General features: G+C 51.8%; 1 protein-coding gene across 6 annotated transcripts in view; it reads right to left on the reverse strand.

The window, feature by feature from the left end:
- Window positions 1-355: 355 nt before the first annotated feature.
- Window positions 356-21,855, reverse strand: part of CNTFR (ciliary neurotrophic factor receptor) — a 166,025-nt gene continuing 144,525 nt past the window's right edge. For 5 of the 6 annotated variants that reach the window (XM_085529466.1, XM_015848429.3, XM_032441286.2 and 2 more), the window contains 6 exons: window positions 20,136-20,253; window positions 19,018-19,184; window positions 12,619-12,782; window positions 3,072-3,252; window positions 2,226-2,370; window positions 356-1,631 (listed from right to left, as the gene is read on the reverse strand). In XM_085529466.1, coding sequence (XP_085385592.1) covers window position 1,631; window positions 2,226-2,370; window positions 3,072-3,252; window positions 12,619-12,782; window positions 19,018-19,184; window positions 20,136-20,253 — 776 coding nt within the window. In that variant the 3' untranslated portion in view covers window positions 356-1,630. Of the gene's footprint in view, window positions 1,632-2,224; window positions 2,371-3,071; window positions 3,253-12,618; window positions 12,783-19,017; window positions 19,185-20,135; window positions 20,254-21,855 lie in introns of those variants that run through there. The other variant, XM_085529465.1, reaches the window with a different exon arrangement.

The following is a 21,855-nucleotide window of genomic DNA, read 5'->3' on the forward strand; positions in this document are numbered from 1 at the left end:
CAAAGCATCTGGGCTAGTGCCATTTTTCTGATGTCAAATTATTAATCAGACAAGGAAAGTACATTAATTGAGACTGTGTCATCTCTTGTCTCTGGAGATGTCCACAGCTCTGTTCTCCCATTTTCCTAGGAGGTACCAAAGTGCAGCCAGAGCTTGGGCACACACTACCCATGAATGGGTACAAGTAGCAGCCAGCGACTTCCCCACACAGCGTGGATGCCACATGGGGTGCTGACAGGGGTTTCAAGGGGTGGGCACCCCACTACCATCCTTACACCTTCTCAAGGTGTAGGTTTTGTGCACCCAGCCAAACCCACCCACCCAGAGAGAAAATAATGCCCAGGGCTGCCAGTGGTCATGAAATGATCATTTAATGAAGACCGTCTCTCCTGGCTTTTGTGTGTGTGTGTGTGTGCGTGTGTCTCTGTGGGCTTTTTTTTTTTTTTTTTTTCCTTCCCTCCATTTTTTTGTTTCTTTTTCTGTTGTTTTTTTTGGTTTTTTTGTTTTTTGTTTTTTTTTTAGGTTTTTTTTTTTTTAATATATATACATCTATAAAAAATTCAAATACAGCATGTCAACAGTTGGAATACTAGGACGTACGGTATTAAATACTGCGCTCAGGTTTGGGGCAGGGACAAGAGGAGCTGTCTTTACAAAACGGCCTGGGGTGGGATGGGGAGGAGAGCAGAGTGGGATGGGGACAGCCAAGGACAGCGGGGGACAAGTCTGCGGGGCTCCAGCTCTACGGGGACAGCAAAGCTATTCTTATTTTGCTGAAGAGTAAGACAAAGATGTTGATGGAAGTGATTCCCTGTATCCAACGTGGTTAAAAGAGTATGGGGGCATGGGGAAGGGGTGGTGAAGGCTCCTCTGGGTGCTGCTGGGCGCTGGCCGGAGGGGCAGGCTCCGCGATGCTCTGCAAGGGGCTGCTGTGGGGAGCCTAAGCTTTTGTCGCTGTTTTGATCCCCTTTTATCCCCATGAAAACCGAGCCAGCTCCCGAATCCCCATTGCACTCCTGAAAGCCACCAGTTCATCCCTCCACCATCCCCTCGGAGGGGACCGAGCCCTCATCCTGCACCCCTCCAGGTTTTCCACGCCATCAAGAGCTCAGGGGGGAGTGAGTCCGGTCCTCGGGGTGCCCCCTTTGGCCACAGGTTGAGTGCATCCCTCCATCCCTGTCCCTGTTTCCCGTCCCCTCTTCCGAGCGTGCCATCACGCTCTCTATCACCCGCGTCCCGATGGCGTGGTGGAGCGGCAGTGGCACGTCTTTGGCGTGGCGGGTTAGCTGTATGAGCGATGGCGGGGCTGGCCCGCAGGGTCCAGGGCTGCAGCACGGTGCCCGGGCTCGTTGCGCCTTGCTGGGAGTGGAGACGGGGTGGGTGACATGGGGACAAGTGCGTGTCCTCGCTCTGGGCTCTCGGCGAGGTATTTTGGGGCAGGTCCCCCTGGAGGGAGGGATGGTGGCTCTGTCCTCCTCCGCAGCGACGGCGAGAAGCGTGATACGTCCTCAACGTGTGCAAAATCGAAGAGATAAAGAGACTCAAAACGGGCAGGGTGAGGAGGGAGTGTGGTGGTGGCGGTGGTGGTGGCTGTGGGAGGTTGACTCCGCTGGGCTGCGACGGATGGGGATCTGTGATGGGGAAGAGAAGGGTCACTCATCCTATTGCCAGCTTGGCCATGCCCAGCTACTGCCATAGCTCTGGGGGTACACTGATCTGAATATGGCTTTTTGCCCAAGAGGAAATGCACACCTCCTCAGAACCCAAGCACACAAAGCCATCATGTCCACCTCCTCCTCCCAGCAGACCCTGCTCAGGTTGGAGAAGACCTCAGAGATCATCTAGTCCAACCTCAACGCAACCATGCTACCCTAACAACCTTCTGCTAAATCATGTCCCTGAGTAGCACATTGGTGGGTGGCACATCCTTTATGCCCCATCTCTGCTGAACATGAGCGTCTAAGCCCAACTCCTTTACAAGCTTTGCAGAAAGTTTCTGAAAAAACACCTTCAGCCATCTTCACCAGAATGCCTAATTTAGAAAAGCAGCCATATTGGGTTTATTGACAAAGAACTGCAAGCAAACCCAAATGCCTTCTACCAAACAGCCATCATCCACAGGCTGGTCAGTGTCTCTTTCCCAACTACTGTAGAGGTCCTGAGCTCTTCATGCCCTTCCAGCACCCAACCCCATCTCTCATTCCCCCCATTTGGGGCATACTCACTAAATAAAGAGGACACCATAGGCCGCCAAGACCAGTCCAGCTGTCCAACACACTGCCACGGCCCCACTGCCCACACCGGCCCCCTTGTCACAGATCTTGGTGGTGGGGGGTGGCATGAAAGAGGAAGTGCTGGTGCTCGTCGTCTCTGCAGGGAGGAAGAGTGGGTGGTGAGGGAAGCTGGGGCACCCTAGGATGTTTCCCACAGGAACATGGCACCATCCTACCCCCAAACTGCCCAGCTGTGCTACACTAGGGCCAAGCTGGATGGGCAAGGTTAAGAGAATGGTGCCAATGTGGTCTGTGGAACTTTCCCTTCTCTAACAGTAGACCCAGAGGGTTCCAGAGTGCCCGGCAATGAGTGTCCCCCAGTGCTTCCCAGCCACCCCACAGCTGGTGCCAGTCAGGAGAACCGGCGCAGGGCATGCTCCCATCCTTCTGGGAAGCCAAGGGCTGATAACGTGCATTTGGACACGGTCCCAGCTCTTTCCTAGAAACAGAGGCTTGTTAACTTGGTGGCTTTTATTTCTAATTGGCATCGCTCCGAGCCATTGTGTGGGGTCGGAGGTGTGGAGGGGAGGCAGAGCTGGAGATGGTGGGGGGCAGTGCTCCAGCAAATAATAAATCCAGAGTTCTGTTGTGGCTCTTGGAGCACCCCAGTGAGGAAGATGCCAGAGCTGGGTGTGCTGAGTCAGCACCTCCTGAGCCATTCCAACCAAGCTACAGGGCCACAGGGGTGTGAAGGTACATGGTAAAGGGCTGTTCCCCTCTTCCCCCCCCCTCTAGTACTATGGCCTCCATTCCCAGGACCCCTGAGTGCAGAGTTTTTGTGCTGGGTGAGGGTCTCACCTGTGATCTGGACCTCCGTGGTGAGGTGCTTGGGCTCCTCTGTCCAGGGGGTGGCATGCACAGCTACACTCCAGTCGCTCCACGTTCCAATATCATTGTCTTTGGCGGCCACCTGGATGATGTACTCCTTGCCAGCATAGGCATCTGTGATGGTGTGTGATGTCCCATCCGACAGCTCTACCTGTGGGGTAGGTGGGGATCAGGCAGGGGTTGCTAGGGATGGGAAGCAGCCAGAAGAGCAACTGGCAGTGGGAGGTATGAGATGATCAGTGTGTTTAGCCCAGCTAGAGGATGACAAAGAGACTAGTTTGTGTCACATTTTTTATCACCAAAGGGAGAAAATATCTAGAAGGCAAAGCGAGGGGGTAAAGGGCTGGGATTGAAGCTGGATGTGCATAAATGGCAATGGGCAGAGTGTTAACCCTGATATCCACGTGCCACCATTCATCCACCAAACCAGCCTGGAGGTTTTTCTGGGGTGGTTTGGGCCAGAGGTATGACCACTGTGCAGCACAGGGACACAGGGTGATGCTCCAGCTCCAGCTAAGCTAAGGGTGCAGTGAGTCCCCAGATCTGCAGAACCAGAGAGGAATTGCTTCCTCTAGAGGTCACCAGAAACTAGTAAATGTGTGGGTAGCTCTGCTTGGACATGTTGGGTTGTGGGGATCAGGGCAGCCGTGGCACTGACTGTCCATGCACATGCTTTCAGGACTGGGAGGAGGTTCCCTTGCATACCTCCAGCAGCCCCAGTCCTGGGCTTGCAGCCCTCTGGCTGGCCATTTGTACAAGGATAAACTCATGTCCAATTGTCTTTCCTAGAAAGAAAGCCCACTGTCATGTTGTCACTGCTCCCTGGGCCACTGGAGACTCCTGGCCGTGTGGCTGCTGATGTAGCAGTTTAACTCCAATCTTAGTCCAGACCTTCTGGGGACATCTGATCCACTTGGAGACCTGTCCTGATAGAAATGCATCCACACTGCAGGGCCATTAGTGAGCAAACACATGGTACTGACAGCAGTAGAAAGCTCAGTGCTGACACAACATGCCAAGGATAACGCCAAGCTGTATCGGACTCCTGTGGTCACCAAAGGGATCACTGCAGGAGAGCACTGTGCATCACTGTGCACCCTTCCTTGAGGTTCATCATTCATAGCCACAGGTTTCACTTCCCATCCATTCCAGTTGTGTCTGGCATGGAGTAGTGCGGGGCCTGTATGACCATGGACACCCCTTTGTGCAGCCTTGTCCTCCCCACTCGTCCAGCTGACACAAACCACCTTCCCTTGCAACACATGTTGATAATAAACATGTCCAGGGGGGATGAGGGGCTGACACAGCCCATCTGCTCAGGAGGCAAAGGGGGGACATGGTGCTTGGCCTCTGAGCCTGTTGATGGCTTCAAGCCAAGCACTGTGGTCCCAGTGGCTCTGCGCAGCTCTGGGGGCAGGGACATCTGTGTCCAGATGTGGAGTCCTCAGCACAGGAGGGACATAGACCTGTTGGAGCACACCCAGAGGAGGGCCACAAATATGATCCAAAAGCTGGAACAGCACTCCTACAAGGACAGGCTTTGATTGTTGGGGCTGTTCAGCTTGGAGAAGAGAAGGCTATGAGGTGACCTGAGAGCAGCCATTCAATAACTGAAGGGGAGCTACAGGAATGAAGAGGACAGACTCTTTAGCAGCATCTGTGATGACAGAAGGAGAAATGGCTTCAAACTCAAAGGGGGTAGATTTAGGTTGGATATAAGGAAAATTTCTTTTACAGTGAGGGTGGTGAGGCACTGGAACAAGTCACCTAGAAGATGTGGATGATGCCCCATCCTTTGAAACTTTCAAGGCGAGGCTGGATCAAGCCTTTGGCAACCTGATCTAGCTGTAGATGTTCCTGCTCATTGCAAGGGGTTGAAATAGATGAACTTTTAAAGTCTTCCAACTCTAAAGATTCTATGATTCAATGGCATTATGCAAGGAAGATGCCACAGCATCTTTGTTCTCAGTGAGCCCCAGAACTCAGCCAGGGTTCACATCTGAAGAGTGGGAGCAGATGGTGGCTGAGGCTCCACGAGACAGCAGCAAAGTGGGTGATGCTGCCAGGAACGGAAGGCTGCAGGACAGCATCCCACTGTCCAGGGTAACACTGACAGCTGGATTTTATTAAGAACTTGGTTTTTAAGGAGCAAGATAGAGATGAAAACTTCTGCCTGGTTCTTGCTTGCATCCCAAAAAGCTGAAAAGAACTGAACAGCCAAGAGAGGCTGCACCATAGCACAGTGTGCTGATGTGGCAAGGATGTCCTGACACTGCAGCTTGGCATGCATGAGGACACTGTCCCAGCCAGGGATGTGTGCCTTGGCAGCACTTCCTGGCTAGTGTCTGGTGTGGTCAAAGCCATCACCCAGCTCCTTGCAGGAATACCAGAAAGGAAGGAATCCATTTTGAAAAACAATCATCCCTCCTCCCATCTCACCTGCACAGCATGTTCAACATCCCAGCACAGATTTAATCCTTTCATTACACAGATATCACCCTCAGCTTTTATAGAGACACTCTAAAGTTCCCCACCAGAGAAGGGGATGCTTTGCTTTCTCACTGTGGGCAAAAACCTTTCTGCCCCTATTCCCTCTGAGTGCTGCCTGCAGCCTGCCACAAGCCAGGCTCTGTGATCCCAGCTGCTCCCAGTGGCGTGGAGCCCCACATCTGCAGCACATCTGGAGCAAAGGGCCTCCTACAGCTCGCAAGGTGCAAAGTTGCTATCAAATCCACAGGGGAGCAGGGAGAAAGGTGTGTGTCTGTCTCAGTGTTGCACTTTTGGGGCTGGGCAGGGGGACGCTGATCCCTGCTTATCTCTGCACATGTGGCATGAACTCTGCAGGGAAGAGCAAAAGCACTGAGCTGGGGTCTGACCAGGCACAGGTGCAGCTTTACTGGTTTTCCAGCCTGACGAAGAGGCAGATAACCAGCCCTGTGTTGCTTCTTATCTCTATGGCCAGGGTTAGTTGCTCCCTTCCCAGGAAAAGGGTTTGAGTTCCTCTGCCCCAAAAACAAGCTGGATCAGGGTGCCCAGTAGGGACAGGCTCCTAGCACCCAGCACTGCACATCCAGCACTGAGGGGATGATCTCAGCACCTGCTTCTTCTGCTGCCCCCAGATGCAACTGGTCTGCAGCTTAATGTTTGCAGATGGCACTTTGGTGTCACAGGGGACACTTCCCAAGAACCAGGATGAAGCAACTTGGAGGATGCTGTCCTAAGCTATTTAGACAGCAGATAAAAAAGGAAGGTGTAGGGTACAGCACCCATCTCCCCCCTTACACAGAATGTCCTGAAGTGCAGTTTGGGTTTTCCAAGATGCATTTCTGAGCTAGGGGATATATCCAAAGAGGGAACAGCTTTGTCATGGCTGATGAGAAAGTCCATGAGCAGGTGCCCGTGTCTCAGCACAGAAATGCAGCAGCAACAGCAGATGGGAAAACACACAGGGAGCGGGTCCAACTGGACACAGGAAGGGAGAGGCAGCGAGGACAGACTGGGGAGGACGTGGAGGGATGGTTGGGCACACAGCATCAAAGGGAGAGGGAGAAATTCCTTAATCCGCATCCCTGCCACACAGAGACAAAAGTTGGAGGAAGGCTGTGCATGGTAATTTATTTTTTTTTGGCTGGAGGGGTCCACATTTTGCAGCCTGCCTTTGTGCACCTGCCAAAAGTCACTCTGGCTGGCTGTGAAGCGCTGCCCAGATTAATGAGGGATGAGCAGCCAGTGCAGTGCAGAGCTATTAGCATTGCAAAAAAACCCCACCAAAACAACAACAAAAAAAACCCACCAGAGAGAAATAAAAAAGAGCCCTTGAGCCGCAGTAATTCAGCAGTAATTCAGCCTACAGCTTGCCTAGGGCAGCATGGGCTGGCATCCTGCAGGTCCCCATCCCTGGGAGCAGTGCCCACCTCTCTTCTCACAGATAACAGAAGTTTTAAGGGCACTGTAACCACCCACCCAGTGCAGTGGAGGTTAAGGTAGTGACTTCCCCCTGTGCTCCCCTAGTCTGTCTGGTCAAGGTGCCTTGGAAGCTCATCTGCTTAGGTCCCATCACGTGAGTGAGTAGGGGAATGCAGAAGGAAAGCCCCCCAGGTTGTGGCCAACAATCACCAGGCACTGTGCCTTCTTGCATAAGCTGCTGCTTTAGGTGCCTTTGCTCTCTGCAGCCCACCTGCTCCTGGTGGGCTTTCTCCTGCTCCAAACCAGGGTTAACCCCGAGAGCTGGGTCGTAGCAAACAAGTTGCTGCTGCCTGTGAAATGGTGTCAGCAGAGGCAAAGAAAGATTTTGCTTTCCCATTTTTGTCTGGAAATCATATAGGTCTGATATCAATTACTAATAAAAGAGCCCCCAAACACCTCCTCCTGTGGCACTGTGGGAATCAGTTTGGTTAACCTCAGACAAAACTTTCTCTCTCCTTCACTGATAACCGAAAGGTTGGGAAAAGTGAAGGACCCTCCTCCCTCTGTGCCTCCTCCCTGCAAGCCAGGCAGTGGAGCAGCCCAGTGGGGTCCAAGCCATCGTCCCTGCAGTCACCCCACCAAAAAGACTGCAGCACACAGCTCAGCCCCAGCTATTGGCTGGGGAGGACGAATTATTGCAGGGCTCCTCCGCAGCTTGGCTTGTCTCGCACCAGATGAGGCTGAATGGCTCCCTTCTGGCTTAAAATAAAGAGCATCTTTGAAAGCACAGCTGTAATCTCGTTAATAATGGGACTCTGTCTCCGGATGCGCCTTTCCCTCCTGCCAAGCGACAACTGTCAGAGCTCGCTTCACTTGCAGCCACAGGAGGATGGGGCTGGGATGCTCAGGGCACTCAGCACCAATCTCTAGGCTCTTGCTGCAGATACATTTACCATACAAAAGCTTCCTCCTATCACTGGGGCCAATGCAGAGGAACTACAACAGATGAGACTCCCAGCTCTGGGCACCTCTGCTCTGCCTGTCTCACACCAAGATGCGAGCGACATTATTCCAGCCTCAACATTTCACTCCCTCCTACCTTCTATTAATTTTTTTTTCCTTCTCTTTTTTAATCACTGACTTTGCAGCCAGGAGGGGAAGGAAGAGAATTGTTGCAGTAAAAGCGACCAGGCGTGAAGCTTTAACGGCACAGGGTCAGGGTGACCTCCCTGCCAAAGCTGCCTGGAGAAGAGGGGAAACGCAGGCAAAGCAGCACGGGGATGTAAAGAGACACAAAGAAATGTGGTGTCACAAAGTGACACTGCTGCCACCCTGATGGGAATGCGGCTGCAGCCGGCGGTCACACTAATTGCTTTCCCAGCTCCTTCCTTCTCCTTACCTATCATGGGCAGTGATGTGTAGGATTAGGACATACTTGCGTGCTATGTTAGCCCGTAAGAGCCATACATCTGGTAGAAAACATTGCTTTGCTTGGGGGAGGTATCACAACAGACCCTGCACAGACCGCTGCTCACAGCCACCGAACATCCCGGCATGGCATGAAGATCTCTACTAGACGTTCTAAGAAAGCTGTTTCCAGCCTTTGCAAATGCTTACAGACACGTCTCTAATGCTTCCAAAACAGAAGATGAAGGAGAAAACCCCACCGCATTATTAGCTTTAAACATCCCATGACCTTTTTCTGCAAATCTGAAGACGCACGGTTCGTTAACATTTCGTGTTGTCAGCACGGCCAATGCGTTCAATTAAACTTCACGACAGCATCTGCAAATTGCTGGCAACTCACCAGAGGAAATCCTCCTTTCCTCCCTTGGCTGCCAGCAATACAACTACCTCCGAGCACTGTCACGTTCCTGCGCCTGTGCACCAACCCTGTTGGTGCTCAGCGCACACCACCTCCACTAGAAACAACAATGGAGAGGTCCTGATCCAGGTGATACCCCAGAGCAGGAGTAATTTGGTACATGAGCTGTGTTGGGCTCCATGAAGTCACCCGGGGCATCCCCAGCTGTGTGTGTGGGGGGGCATGTATCATGGCCGAGGACCTGCATGCCACCGCATCCATGAGTGTGCATGCAGCCGTGCTCACGGGCAGCCTGCAGGAGTGCACAGAGATAGCTGCTGTTGCGAGTTAACCGAAGGAGCCTGTAAAACCAGAAACAGGCTATTAGCAATCCATTAGGAAAGGGTATCCAGTTCCAGCCTAGGTAATCCATTAGAGGAACATCTGAGAGCATTAGGAGAGCTCGCTTGGGGCCAGGATGGGGCTATAAAACAGAAGAGGAAACCATGCTAATCTGGCTTGAATTACAAACTTAAAAGCAGGAGAAAAATAAAGGATACCCTGAACATTTAATGTTTTATATTTAGGAGACAGAACATGAGATTCTGCCAAAAGGAGAGAATGGAAAAACCTGTTTAGGCTACAAATATCTCATCTCTCTTCATGCAGGAAAGAAACTGCCAGCCCCTCTTCCAGAAGGGAAGAGAGTGACGTTGAAGCTGCTCTGCCTTCTGGGTGAGCTCAGTGTCGGTGGGACCGAGTGACCACCTGACATGACAGTGTGGCTGTGTGTCCTGCACAGCTGGCAAATGCCCGTGCCTGGGTTCAGCAGAGCTGCTGTGAGGTGGCATGACAGCCCTGCTGCAAGCAGCATCCCGCACACGTGGACACTCATCGTCTCTCTGTGCTAATAAATCCCAGAGCATGCAGTAATAACTCCCAGAGCAAACTCCAACACAAGAGCTGCTAAGTGGCCTGAGCGGAAATTCACTGCTGAACCCAGGGAAAGGGAGGGCAAACAGCGTGCTGAGGCTGACACGCACCTTTGTGAGCACTCTGCCACATCAAGATGGGGAGGAGGGTCCCCACTGTGTCCCTTGCTCTGCACCGCCCAGGCTGGCTGTCCCTGGGGAAGATGCTGTGCAATGATAGCTGGCTCACCCAGCAGCACTCTCGATAAGATCCACTGCTCCCGCCACGGACGGCTTCATCTTCTGGTGCCAAGGCCTGGCATTATTAAAATCCTGAAAGGAAGAGCCTGGGAGAAAGCAGACGCTGATTGAATCAGGCCCTACAGTATTCGACAGCTCGACATCCATCTGATCCTATTAGTGCTCATTCAGTCCTGTCTGCTGAGGTGCTGTGCATAAATCAGCCCCTGTGCAGATAATGGGAGGTGGAGGGGAGGAAGGAATTGCAGCTTTTGCCAAGAAATGCCACGTGCAATGTGAGCATGAAGGGCTGAGTCTCTGGCCAATCTCTGGAGCTGCCCTCTAGCCCTGCTTCCACAGCAACAGACATTACATTCCACATAGTACTCAGGAAATATTCACCTCAGCACAAATTAACACCTTGCTGTGTAAATACAGGTCCTGTTGCATCCTATCTCAGGACACCTGTCCCTATAGGGAGAGACCTACCACCAACTTAGGTCATGCTGAGCTGGCCTTGGCTTCACCAAGCTATGACTTTCCCTCTCCTGGATGGACTTTGGGTGCTCCTTGGATACTCTCAAGATGCCAACAAGCAATGGGTCTAGAAAAGCAGAGCTTTTAGAATCACAAAATCATTAAGGTTGAAAAGACCACTAAGATCATCTAGTCCACCCATCAACTCAACGGTCAACCCATCACTGCCATGCCCACTAATCTTGTCCCTCAGTACCACATCTTGTTTCTCAATGCCTCCAGGGATGGTAAACCTCTAGGGCTCATAGCATCTGGCAACTCACTTTTGGATGCAAACCCCAGTATCTGCAAGGTGTTCAGATGGGCTAAGGAGGGCTGTGGCTGAGCACACCCAGGAGGTCCGGGGCTCTTGCTGCTGCAGCACTGCCATTCCTGGTGTTTGGGAGCTGACTGATTTAGGTTTTGCAAATAGTTCATTTGATGAATAGTGGCAGTTTTCCTCAAATCACCCATAAATCAGATTTTTCATTATGCAGCCAGTGGGGTAGGGAGTCAGAAAGTAAGGCTAGTACCTTGCTCACTGAATGTCTGCACTTGCTTATCGAGCAAATTATTCCCCAAAGACACTTCTCCATCAGCCATTGACTGAGAAAACATGTCCTGCAAGTGGCCACGGATAAAGAGTGACACCACTGGGACTACTGTGCCCTCCTGGGATGGTGAAATTTCCAGATCTCATCCTCAGGACTATTCATGCTCTGCAGATTGGGAAGCCAATTTCTGACTGCCCTGAAGCTGACTTTTGCTGACAGGGTGCCTCGTGCCAGTGTCTCCAACACCTTCATGTATTTCCCACCATGGCTGTGTGACATTCTGTCCCCTCATGGGCTTAGCCCCAGCCCAACATCAAGGCAGGAAGCAGCCCATTGGCATGTGTATCGTGAGGACCAGGCTGCAGCTGGGGAAAACACCAGCCTTTTTCACAATGGTTTCATAAACTGAAATAAATGACTTTGCATTTTGTATTTCCCATGCACTTTCCACCCTTCCCCACAATTTGAATGCCTTCCTCCTCAAAATGAAAAAAAACTCTTCCAACCACGTGAATATCCAAGCTCTCCCATCGCTCACTTACCCCAGCAGAGCGCTTGGCAGATGCTCCCTCCCTCCCTCTGAGAAGAGAAGGGCAAGGAGAGACAAGTGGGAGAAGACTCTACTGGCACCTGTCTGGTTTTCAAAGCCATCAGCAAAATGCTTCAGTCTGAAACAAGACCTGCGCCGCTACCTTATCAAAGAAAAGCAACTGAAAGAGAAAAACCCACTGGGATGATGACGTCTTACAGAGACACCAGCGCAGCACAAAGCCTCTCATCCCCTTTTTGAAACGTTTTTCTCCCTAAGAAGAGCTGTCTGGCAGAAAATCCCTCTCGGCTCCGCATCGCAGGTGAGCTCCTTGGGGATGGAACGTTTGCTCCCATTTGTCTCTTTTCTGGGCAAAATGCCTCATCAAGCAAACTGCCGCCACGCTTGCCTAATTGGCTTTCCTCTGGCCCATCTCAGAGATCTAGGGATGAGCCACACCGGTGCAGCAGCACCTCTCATCCAACAGCAGATTGCTTTCCTTCATAACTGGAGCATGCAAGCAGCAGCATATAGCAAAGAAGAAGAAAAAAAAATCTCCTGTTCGTTATCTTCCTGCTGCTAACAAATGAAATCTGTCCTGCGGGCTGCCAAGGATTGCACTGGCAATTTTTTTTTTTAAAAGAAACAAGAAATAAAAGTAAGAAATACGATAACATCGTGGCGATCGCTCCATTGCCGACTGTGCCCTGAGTTACGGCGAACGGTATTTTATCTTCGGCTCAAAATCTAAATGTGGCAGAGGCACATTTAAATGCAGTGACATTTATACTTTAAATGCCTTTTACATCTTGTTGGCAGGTTTTATATAGAACATATGTATGGAAAACAGATACAGGCCGCGGATTAAAATGCAGAGAGGGGAGAGTCTGCAGAGCCATTTGTAGGCAGAATATGACTTAAAAGAAAGAGGAAGAAAAGGGATGTGGAAAAAAAAGAGAGGAAAAGGGGCTGTCTTGACAGGGAAGTGAACAGACATTCCTCGGTCCCTGGCCACCTCATGTTGCCAACCTGCTGCCTCCTGCTCAGCATCACTTACGTGCTGCCACTGGTCCAGGATGAGGGGTCGATAGCGCAGGAAGAACTTGAGTGGGAAGGACTCGGGGTCGGGCCAGGATGAAGGGTTCTGCCATGACACTTCCAGCCGCCGAGGGTTATTGGGCACAGGCTTGGCCACCACGAACTCTGGAGGATCTGGCTTTACTGGAAGGGAAAAGAATGGCTGTTAAAGTCCCACTAAAAGGATGCAATGGGACTTACAATGGGGAGGTGGGTGAAAAGCCCACCTAAGTGATGTGCTCTGGGGATGAATAAGCCCATGTGATGGCTCCTGAGCCACAGAAAATCACCTTTTAGTATCCATGGGTCAGGAATGTCCTGCCTCAGAGTAACCAGCACCAAGGAGATGCCAGCACCTGGACAGAATAGAGAGCATCCCTCCACCCCGCAGGTACCTGGGTGAGAGCAGGGAGCTAGCCCTAACCCCATGCTTTCCTTGCTCCTCCAGATGGCTGTGAGTCTGACCTGCCATCAAACCCACTCACCTCTTAGCAGATTGCAGAGTTTAGGGCTGGGGATTCCAAGTACTGGCTCATTTTATGCAGCACAGGAGAACCCTGTGGTGATCATCTTCCACCCTAAGTCTCTTTCTCCTGTTCTACTTTTGAGACACAGGGATATTCTTTCACTATGCAACAAGTATTTCAAGTGAATATTAATTGACTGTTAGCTATGCAATATGCTCTGAAGTTGCTGCTACTTTAAAGTGCTGGGATCAAAACCCAGACAGGCTGTGATGAACAGTATTGCCTCTTACAGAGTCAGTTTTGCTCCTCACCAAAAGTCTGCCCAGACCCCAGCAGCTCAGACTCTCAATTTGCAGCAGCAAAGCTCTGAGATGTCCAAAATATGGGCTGTGCAGAGACCTGGCAGCCTTGTTAAAGCACATGCCTCCTGAGCAGCTGTGTGTGGAGATATCCTGAAGCTCTGCTGCAGACCTGGGAGCTGGGAAGGCGAAGGATTTCCATGGGACATCTCACAAGGCTCTCTGCGCTCACTAAGAATTGTGATGCAGGTGGTCACTGAATCACAGAATCACAAAATGGTGCTGCCCTGGGAGAGCTCTCAACACTCCCAAAATCCACATGGAGACTGAAGGAAGATACTGTCACTTCTGCCTGAAAACCACCAGATAAAGCAATGTCCTCCTACACTGACCAGAAACTTGTGAAGGCACCATCTCTGATTCCAAGCATGCAGGGGGGATTCCGGGTTTGGGAGGAGCCTGACAAAGCTCCTGCCATGCATTCAGAGCCATCTCCTCCCTGCTGGCCCCATAGAGATGCCATTTCCACAGTGGCTTCGCACCCTCTGGTCAATGAAGGCAACAAGTGAGCTGCAGGCTTGAAGCTGTATGGGACTGGGTGCTCATCTGGGATGGCACAGCTGCAAAGGGAGTCGTGTGTATGCCACTCACCGCCACTTTGCAAGGGGTGGGTTGAAGCTGGGCAGTGCAGGCAATCAGTGCACAATGTTTTTGGGATCATCTCATTTGAGGACAGTAACTGTGTGAGGCAGGCAGGAGCTGTGGTGGGAGGGATGATTTGCTGGGACTGCAACACTGAGCTACTCCAGATGGCTGTGTAATTCCCTTGCTCACTTTGAATCCCTGGGCTTGGGCTGGACATCGGCTTCCATCCACGGGGCCTTGGAGTCCAAACACATACGGAAAAATATAAATCCAGTGCTGGCTCAGCAGGCTGGGTTTGCAAAACAACAATCTGTTTGGCTGAATGAATGCAGATGAAAGCAAATTGTGGCTCCACAGCAAGGGATAAAAGCACCAGGGTGGGGATGGACACTATAGGATGTCACAGCTGTGAGCAGAGCCCTGGCGTAATGCAGGGAATGGGAAATGCCACTGAGGCAGGTTGGAGGAGAGCAAAGAAGGTGCTGAGGGGGAAATCATCTCTCTGTTTTTCAGGGACGTGCCCCCCTCACACAGGTCAGCAGCCATTAGAGGAGAGCTGTGCTGGCTCAACATGAGTGTGGTAGAGCTCCTGGCTGTAGTGAGCCTTCAAACGTCACTGTGTCTTAATGGGAAAACCATCACGAGGGCTGTGGCTGCCTCCCCATGTGCCCCCCCGGCTCTGGGCTCCTGCCCAGACCTAAGAGAGGTGAGGCAGTGCCAGCCCCTCCCAGAAAAGAGCTGGAGCTGCTCCTGCCACGTCGCTCCATCACTGCAGGGATGTGGGGGACAGTACACGGGGCTCTACACCTCCTCTGCAACTGGTCCAGTGCTTGACCTTGAAGGAGTGCTTCATCCTCCACAGCATCCCAAGTCACTGCTCCCCACTCCTCCTTCCCCCAGCCTTTGTCTGCCCAGTCCATTTAGACAGCAAATTGCGAGGCAGGGGCTGTCTGGCCGTACATCAGCAAGCATAATGGAGCTGCGTCCTCAGCACAGGCCCGCAGGCAGTAATGTAATATAAGTAATAATAGTAATAATAATAATAATGGACGATGGGCATTAGGCTGAGTATTGGTTAAGCGGCTGCAAAACCAGATGTAATATTATCCTGCAGAGCTGAGGGAGCATCTCCAAACATTCCTGAGAAGGAGACATGGGATTTGGCTGGGAGGCAGCTCACAGCTCATCCTGCTTCACTTTCAGGCTCAGAAAGGGCCTTGCGGTTATCTCTGGTTTTTGGAACAGGCCAGGCTTTGCCTAAAGGTTCTGCAGGCTCATGCTGGACCACAAGTGCTCATCAAAGAAGGTGCTGCTTGAGCACACATCACGCATCCATCCTTCTGCCCCATGCTGAAATGGATGCCTTGCGGCTGTTAAATATCCCCTGGCATTTTCCCCGAGAAGAGGGACATTAAACTCCATGTCTTAGCCAAATGTCAGTCTACGTAATTTAATTCTGCCTTCCTAAGTAGTATGAATTGAACTGACCTTCTGTCTAGGCAACTGTATACCCGTGCTCAGGGACTGAATTTCTTACAGGGGACAGCATGTTCATCCTCACAAAGCCCCTCTGCAACACTCTATGCATTCATTGCCCTGGAGCTGCGGTGTGGACAATTGTACGACCTCCCTGGGGTCACACAAGGGGCGCATAGCAGATGTGGAATGACACCACGGCCTGTGCTGCCACTTTCCTCCTGTCCTGAGCATGTCCCAGCAGCCTGGCATGGGGTGAGGAAAGAAAATCCAACAATAACCCTTTGGTTATTACCCACTTAACTCTTTCTGGGCAACCTAAGCAAGTCCCTTCGTGCTCCCTTGCTTGGCTGTAGCCCTACCATCTCACCAGAATAATCAGTGTTGCCAATACATTTTTAATGCTGTACATCTTCTCCTGCTAATCTGCACCATGTTTACATTAAAAGAAAGGAAGGCATTGCCACCAAGCTGGGATGCTGGCACTGTGGTGCTGTCCCTGCTCTGCGGCAGTATGCTCTTGGAAGTGGGGGATTCATCCCAGAAGGACATCAGTGTTCCCAGCCACCATGAAGGGGAAGGGTAGCCCCTAGCACACTGCATCACTGCCTGGCACCTTCCTCTGCCTCAAACCCTCTCCTCTCTTCCTCCAGCCTTTCCCCCTCCTGGCTGGGGACTGGAGATGTGATGCCTGCAAGGTTTTGCACAGCCCTGCCCTCACCACATTCACCTTTATTAATATTTATACCTTTGCAGAAAACATAATTATGAAAACAATTTCCAGCAGCGAGACAGGGCAAGGAGGCAGCCCGGATGTCCTAGCAATGAAAAATGGGGGTCAGAGGGCTGGAAACCTTCTTCTAGTCATCACTGGAAATGGAAACAGAGAGCAGCCCCTTGCAGCTGGCTGCTAACAGGCAGCGTCGTGTGACTGCCAGCACGGCATCGGCTCCGGATATCAAAAGAAAGCACCACTCATTTTCCACTCAATTAGAGTCCATCTTCCAAGCGGCTGGGGAAGGGATTTGCTGCTGAGGACTCCGGTGGAGGAGGAAGGAAGCAAAACCAAAGAGATCACCTCTTCCCAGGGGTCTTTTTGTGGCTTGCCAGCGGGTGGTCCCAGCAGGCATGAAGTAAGGGCTTCACACCCCTGAGACCTTTGCAATGAACCAGTGCAATAGCTCTGTTTCAAGCCCGAGGTTTCTCTGCACCTCCACCTAGCAAAGCAGAATTCAAAGATGAACTCTCTGACTGGTGACTGATCTGACCTGCTGGGTCCCACCAACCACGTTGGGGCACAGGCTCTACCCTGCACTGCTGCAGTTGCAGCTGCAAAGAGCAGACTTCCTAGAAGCACAGACATGCAAGGCAACCAGAAGTCACCCAGGCAGAATTGCCAGGCAAAGTACAGTAGGGCAGCACACTTGTTTTAATCAAAAACAACATTGGGAAGGCTCAAGGAGAAGCTCGATGCAGGATATGTGGCTGTTGCTGAGTTCATCCTGGAACATCTCTGCTACTCCTGCTGACTGCCTGCTTGCTCACCTCTGCACTTCTTACATACTAGAGCCATAAAAAATCCTCAGGGGGAAAATTTCACAGCCGCGCAGAACTCAGAGATTTTAAGGCCGTAAGATAGTGAAGCACTGTGGTGTGCCATTACCCCTTCCTTAAGTGCCTTTGAGCATCTGCCATGGGGTACTGGGGGTCTCACACCCCCGCAACAGCTGGAACACATCTGGTCAAAGGCAGTGGTATCGCACCCATGCTAGCAGATGGCCCTGCTCATTGCTGCTGTGACCCAGCTGGGTTCAGGCTCTCAGGCTGGATCTGGATTGTGCGGGTGCTGGGCCGGGTGTGCTTCCCAGGGGGGATGCCCCTGTTTGCTGGAGGGGGACGGGCAGATTCTTCCTGCAGAGGTGGTGCCGGCTGCTTTACTCAGGAGTGGCACCAGATGTTCTCCAAGCCAGGCAGGGCATGGGTGGGATGCAGATGTTACAGGAGGATGCCCTGAACTCCTGGAGGAGGGAATGCAAGGAACTCGGAAAATGCAGCTTAATTGCTGCCCTGGGTCTGTTGTCCGGAGGTTACCTTCATTTAAGGAGTGTATCTTCCACAAAGACAATAATTTCCATTTTAAAAACACCCAAGTGACTAAAACTCCACCACTTCCCTTCTAAGCTCCTTGCTTTGTTATTAATATTCACAGTGCACTAAAGAATAGGAACTTTGGACATGAACCACAGCAGCGGGGACACAAAAGGACAGAACTGGCACCTTGTTTCTTGCTTGATATTTTCCAGGACTTAGAGCAGAAAGGGAAAATCTGGGACAGAAGCAGAGCTCTTCTTCCTGCACTCTGGCAATTCTGGCTGCTCAGGACTGGCACACGCAGCATGTCCATAGCACTGACTGACTACTGGCTGCATTTCAGGGATTCATTTATTTGATTCTCTGGTCCAGTAATTGCCTTATGTAAACAGCAAATTGTTTTTAGGCTTGTTCCTGAATTCCTCTCTCTCATTTTTCCTGCTCTTTGAAAACGGACAATCTTGTCTCCTCACCAGCTACGGTTTGCCTTTAGCAGGTGGCAAAAGAGCCATGCTCAGCCCTCTGCTTTGCCACTGTCCCACTGAACTGCCTGCTCCATAATGGTCCACTATTGGAGGAGTGCCATCAGCAGAGCTGAGCCCTCTCTGTCTCTACTGGTGCCAGACAGAGGCTTAGCGGTAGCCTTGCAAAGGTCTGGAAGATGGGGCAGCACACATGCAGGGCTGGTACGGCACCGTGGCTGTTCCTGATGCTCTGCAGAGCTCTGCTGGGTATTTACAGCCAGGGTGATGCAGGATGCTCAGAGGACCACAGCAGCCACAGAAGGTCAGTTTTGCTACCATGTCTGGGCTGTGCCTGTGCTATGCATGCACACATAATTGTCTTCCAATGCTAATTCTTGCAAATCTGCTTCAAACATGAAGAAAAAACTTCTGTTTTAGCAATATTCAGAGGTGTGAGAAGGGTAGTGCTGTGATTCCCCAGCCCTCTGCCCTGGTACATGACAACTGCTTCCCCAGCCCCTAGCTAAGAGAAGCTTAACACCCCAGGAGACCTGGACCACAGAAGACAGGACCAGGAAAAACATCATGGACCACCATGGGGGCTGCCCATCTGCACCCTGCCCTGCTCCCCCAGGATGCCCAGGTGCCAGTATCCCCACATGGTAGCCCCTCCACCACACACCCCTAAGAAGGAGTACACATCCCACAGCAAAACCCAAATATCCCAATCCCTTGGGTGGTTATGGCAGGGCCCAGAGGATGAGGGGGCTCTGGTGAGATGCAAGCATGGTTTCTACCCCAGCTCTATCTCATGCATGGGCAGACAGAGACTTGGGAAGCCTGATGCTTCCCTCGCCCATTGGTGCAGTGGGACATGCAGTGCACAGATCAAATCAAACCCAACACAGGAGAAGCCAGCTGCTGCCGTGGAAGTTACCTATGGCGAACTCGTCAAAGGTGAGAGTGGTGGAGCTTTTGCCCAGAGCATTCGTGACTGTCAGAGTCACCTTGTACTTCACTGTTGAGAAGAGCTGGAGGTATCTGATGTGACACCTGTTTTTGGGGAAGATGTCCTTCTCACAGACCATCTCTCTTGTGCCATGTCTGGAAGTAGGAAGAGAAGAGCTGTTAGCTACAGACCAGCACTCAGGGTGGGGATGCACTCACACAGCTGGAGAGGAGCCATGTGGTGCACCCACTCTGCCCAAGGTTCCCAAACGCCAGAACCCCCTGCTGCCATTCTCATGGGACAGAATTTCACATGGGAATGTGTTATTTTGGATGGAAGCCTGCAGAGACTGGGGTGAAGGTGTTTGTGCTGGCTCCCAGAAACTGCTGCTGCTCTTCCCCTGTGCTGCTGCAAGGGTGAGACCTTATGGGGGCTAGGGTTGGTTCTGCCTGTCCTGTGGGATTATCAGGATCTGTCTTCCTTCTGCTCAGTAAACAAGCCTCAAAAGCAAAGGCATGGTATTAGAAGTAGTTCCAGGACCCCTGCACAGGGCAGTGGGTGATGCCATGGCATGGCAAAAACTGGCAACAGCCAGTTTTCAGGAGGGAGCTCGGCTGTGCCAAAACTGCTGAATAATGGAAAATATAACTTCCACCACAGGGGAGAGGTATGGACAGGATGAACTTCAGGGGAATGGGGAAGGGGATCTAGGAGTTAGCCTCAAAGCCTCTAGGCCCCCAGATCCACACCTAGGCCCATAGGTCTCCCTCTAGAGCTTAAGAACTCTAGTTTACACCCTAGTTATTGGGGCTTCTAGGCTTCAGTTCTTCCTTCTATGCCTGCCCTGAGGCCTAAAGGATTTTACGCCTCATCGTCAACCCGCCAGGCCTCTAGGATTCTAGAGGCTGCTGGCCGTAACCTCTGGGGATATGGGATCTTCCTTGGGACAAAGCCCCCATGTCAAGTGTGGATGTCTCCAGAGCATCCCTCCTAGGGGCCATCTTTCAGATGCTGACAGTGTGTGCTAAGCACAGCTGTCCCAGAGCACTATTTGGAACCTGCTCGGGGCTGTAGGGAACAAAGTGCTCTCCCTCTCAGGCACTTACATGACAGAGATGTTGAAGGAGTTGGGGATGTAGGTAGGGCTGGGCAGGTGCCAGACGCAGTAGAAACCTTTTGGGTAGTTGTTGGACCGACACGTCAGCAGTGGCTCTTTTGGGGGGACTGCCAAGGAAAGAGAAAGAGGAATTATTCATCCAGGTGGGCTTATCACCAGCTCCTGAACATGGAGAGGTCCCTCCCCTCCAAGCACACCCCAAGGTCCAGCTGAGAGCTTGCCTCCTCCCCCAGCAGGTCACCAGCCCTGATGACATAAAGGGTGGCAAAGAAGGTTGGCAGGTACTGGGGAAATTATCTCCAAGACAGCTACACAGAGATGTTTCTGATGGGGAGGATGTGCTGCTCTCTTGACCCCATTAAGCTGCAGTGCTCACGGCTTTCTCCGCCATGTCCCCAGGGAGTGCTAAACTTCTTGTTGAGGGATGATCCTCAGGAAGACCTGAGGTCCTTAAAGGGATGGAGAAGGATTGCTTATGACAAGATGCAGAGAAGCAGCCTGAAAACAGCGGGGAAAATCCAGCCCTGCAGGAACAGCTGTACTATTGCTCTCAGCAGCAAGGCAGAGCATCCTGTCTCCAAGTGCTCGTGCTGCACTTGGCTTTCCCAAACATGCAAGCAAAGATCAAACAGCATGCAGGAGTGCAGCAGAGTGGCAGGAAACCTCCGTGAAACACTCATGTGGGAGGAGGAACTGTGATACCTTTCAGCTGATAAATTTTGCCCTTGCAGGTTAGTAACACGCTAAAATTACTGAAGTTAACTCCTTTCAGTACCTGCACTCTTCCACTGCTAAGAGCAGCACCATAGCATGGCACCTTGGAATAAGACGAACTCCCTTGGCTGGAAGGGGGAAACTGAGGCATGGGGCTTGTACATGCCTCATTGCTCTGGGGCAGGATGGAGCAAGCAGGCAGCACAGAATAAGCAGCATAAACAGGGTGTGGGATGCAGAGGGGTCAACACACTGCTCTGATAGGAGATGTGTGTTCCCCCTAATGGCTATTTCAGCCTTCAGACAGCAGACGAAGGCCAGAGCCTCATAATGAGCCTCCCAGGTAAATTATTTAAGCAGATCCTCCGCAGCTAATCACAAGGCCAGAGACAAGGGCCTTCTCCCCGCTACATTTCTTCTCCTCCTCCTCCTCTGGCCATTCTTAACCCTTCCCTGCCCCACAGATACTCTAAGGGTGAGCCTGCAACAAGCTGAGGGCAGCATCACCCGTTGCAGGGGTCAATAGGAAGGCTCTGGGGACCCCTGGAAGATGTTTCTGAGGGGTGAAGTAGTGCAGGGGGACTTCGGGACACGCTCTGGTGTCCCAGTGACCGCGGGGTGGCAGTGTGGGCTCACAGCACCTGGCACGGTGGTTGGGATAGGGATGGGAATGGGGATCGGGGTATGGCAGTGCTAAGAGGATGCCATGGGACTCTCCTGCTTTGTTCAGTGCTGCACAGATCCTGTGGGGCAGCAGAAGCCAGTCCAGGCTCTGGATATAGGGCAACTCCAATGCCCCTCATGGTGCCTTGCCCTGTCTGCAATTAGACCAGTTGATAATAATTTATTTTTGCAATTACATCAGATTCAGCTCTGTGTTGGCCTCATGTCCCTGATTTGCTTTGCCAGAGGCAGGGGACTGCTCACTGTTGCACATTCCCATCCCTGCTCTGCAGCAGTCTGCAAAGGGAATCTTCATAGGCTCCCTGTGCACC

Source organism: Coturnix japonica, chromosome Z (genome assembly GCF_054131305.1).
Source record: "Coturnix japonica strain WE chromosome Z, WE-NBRP24, whole genome shotgun sequence".
In the NCBI taxonomy this organism is placed as follows: domain Eukaryota; kingdom Metazoa; phylum Chordata; class Aves; order Galliformes; family Phasianidae; genus Coturnix; species Coturnix japonica.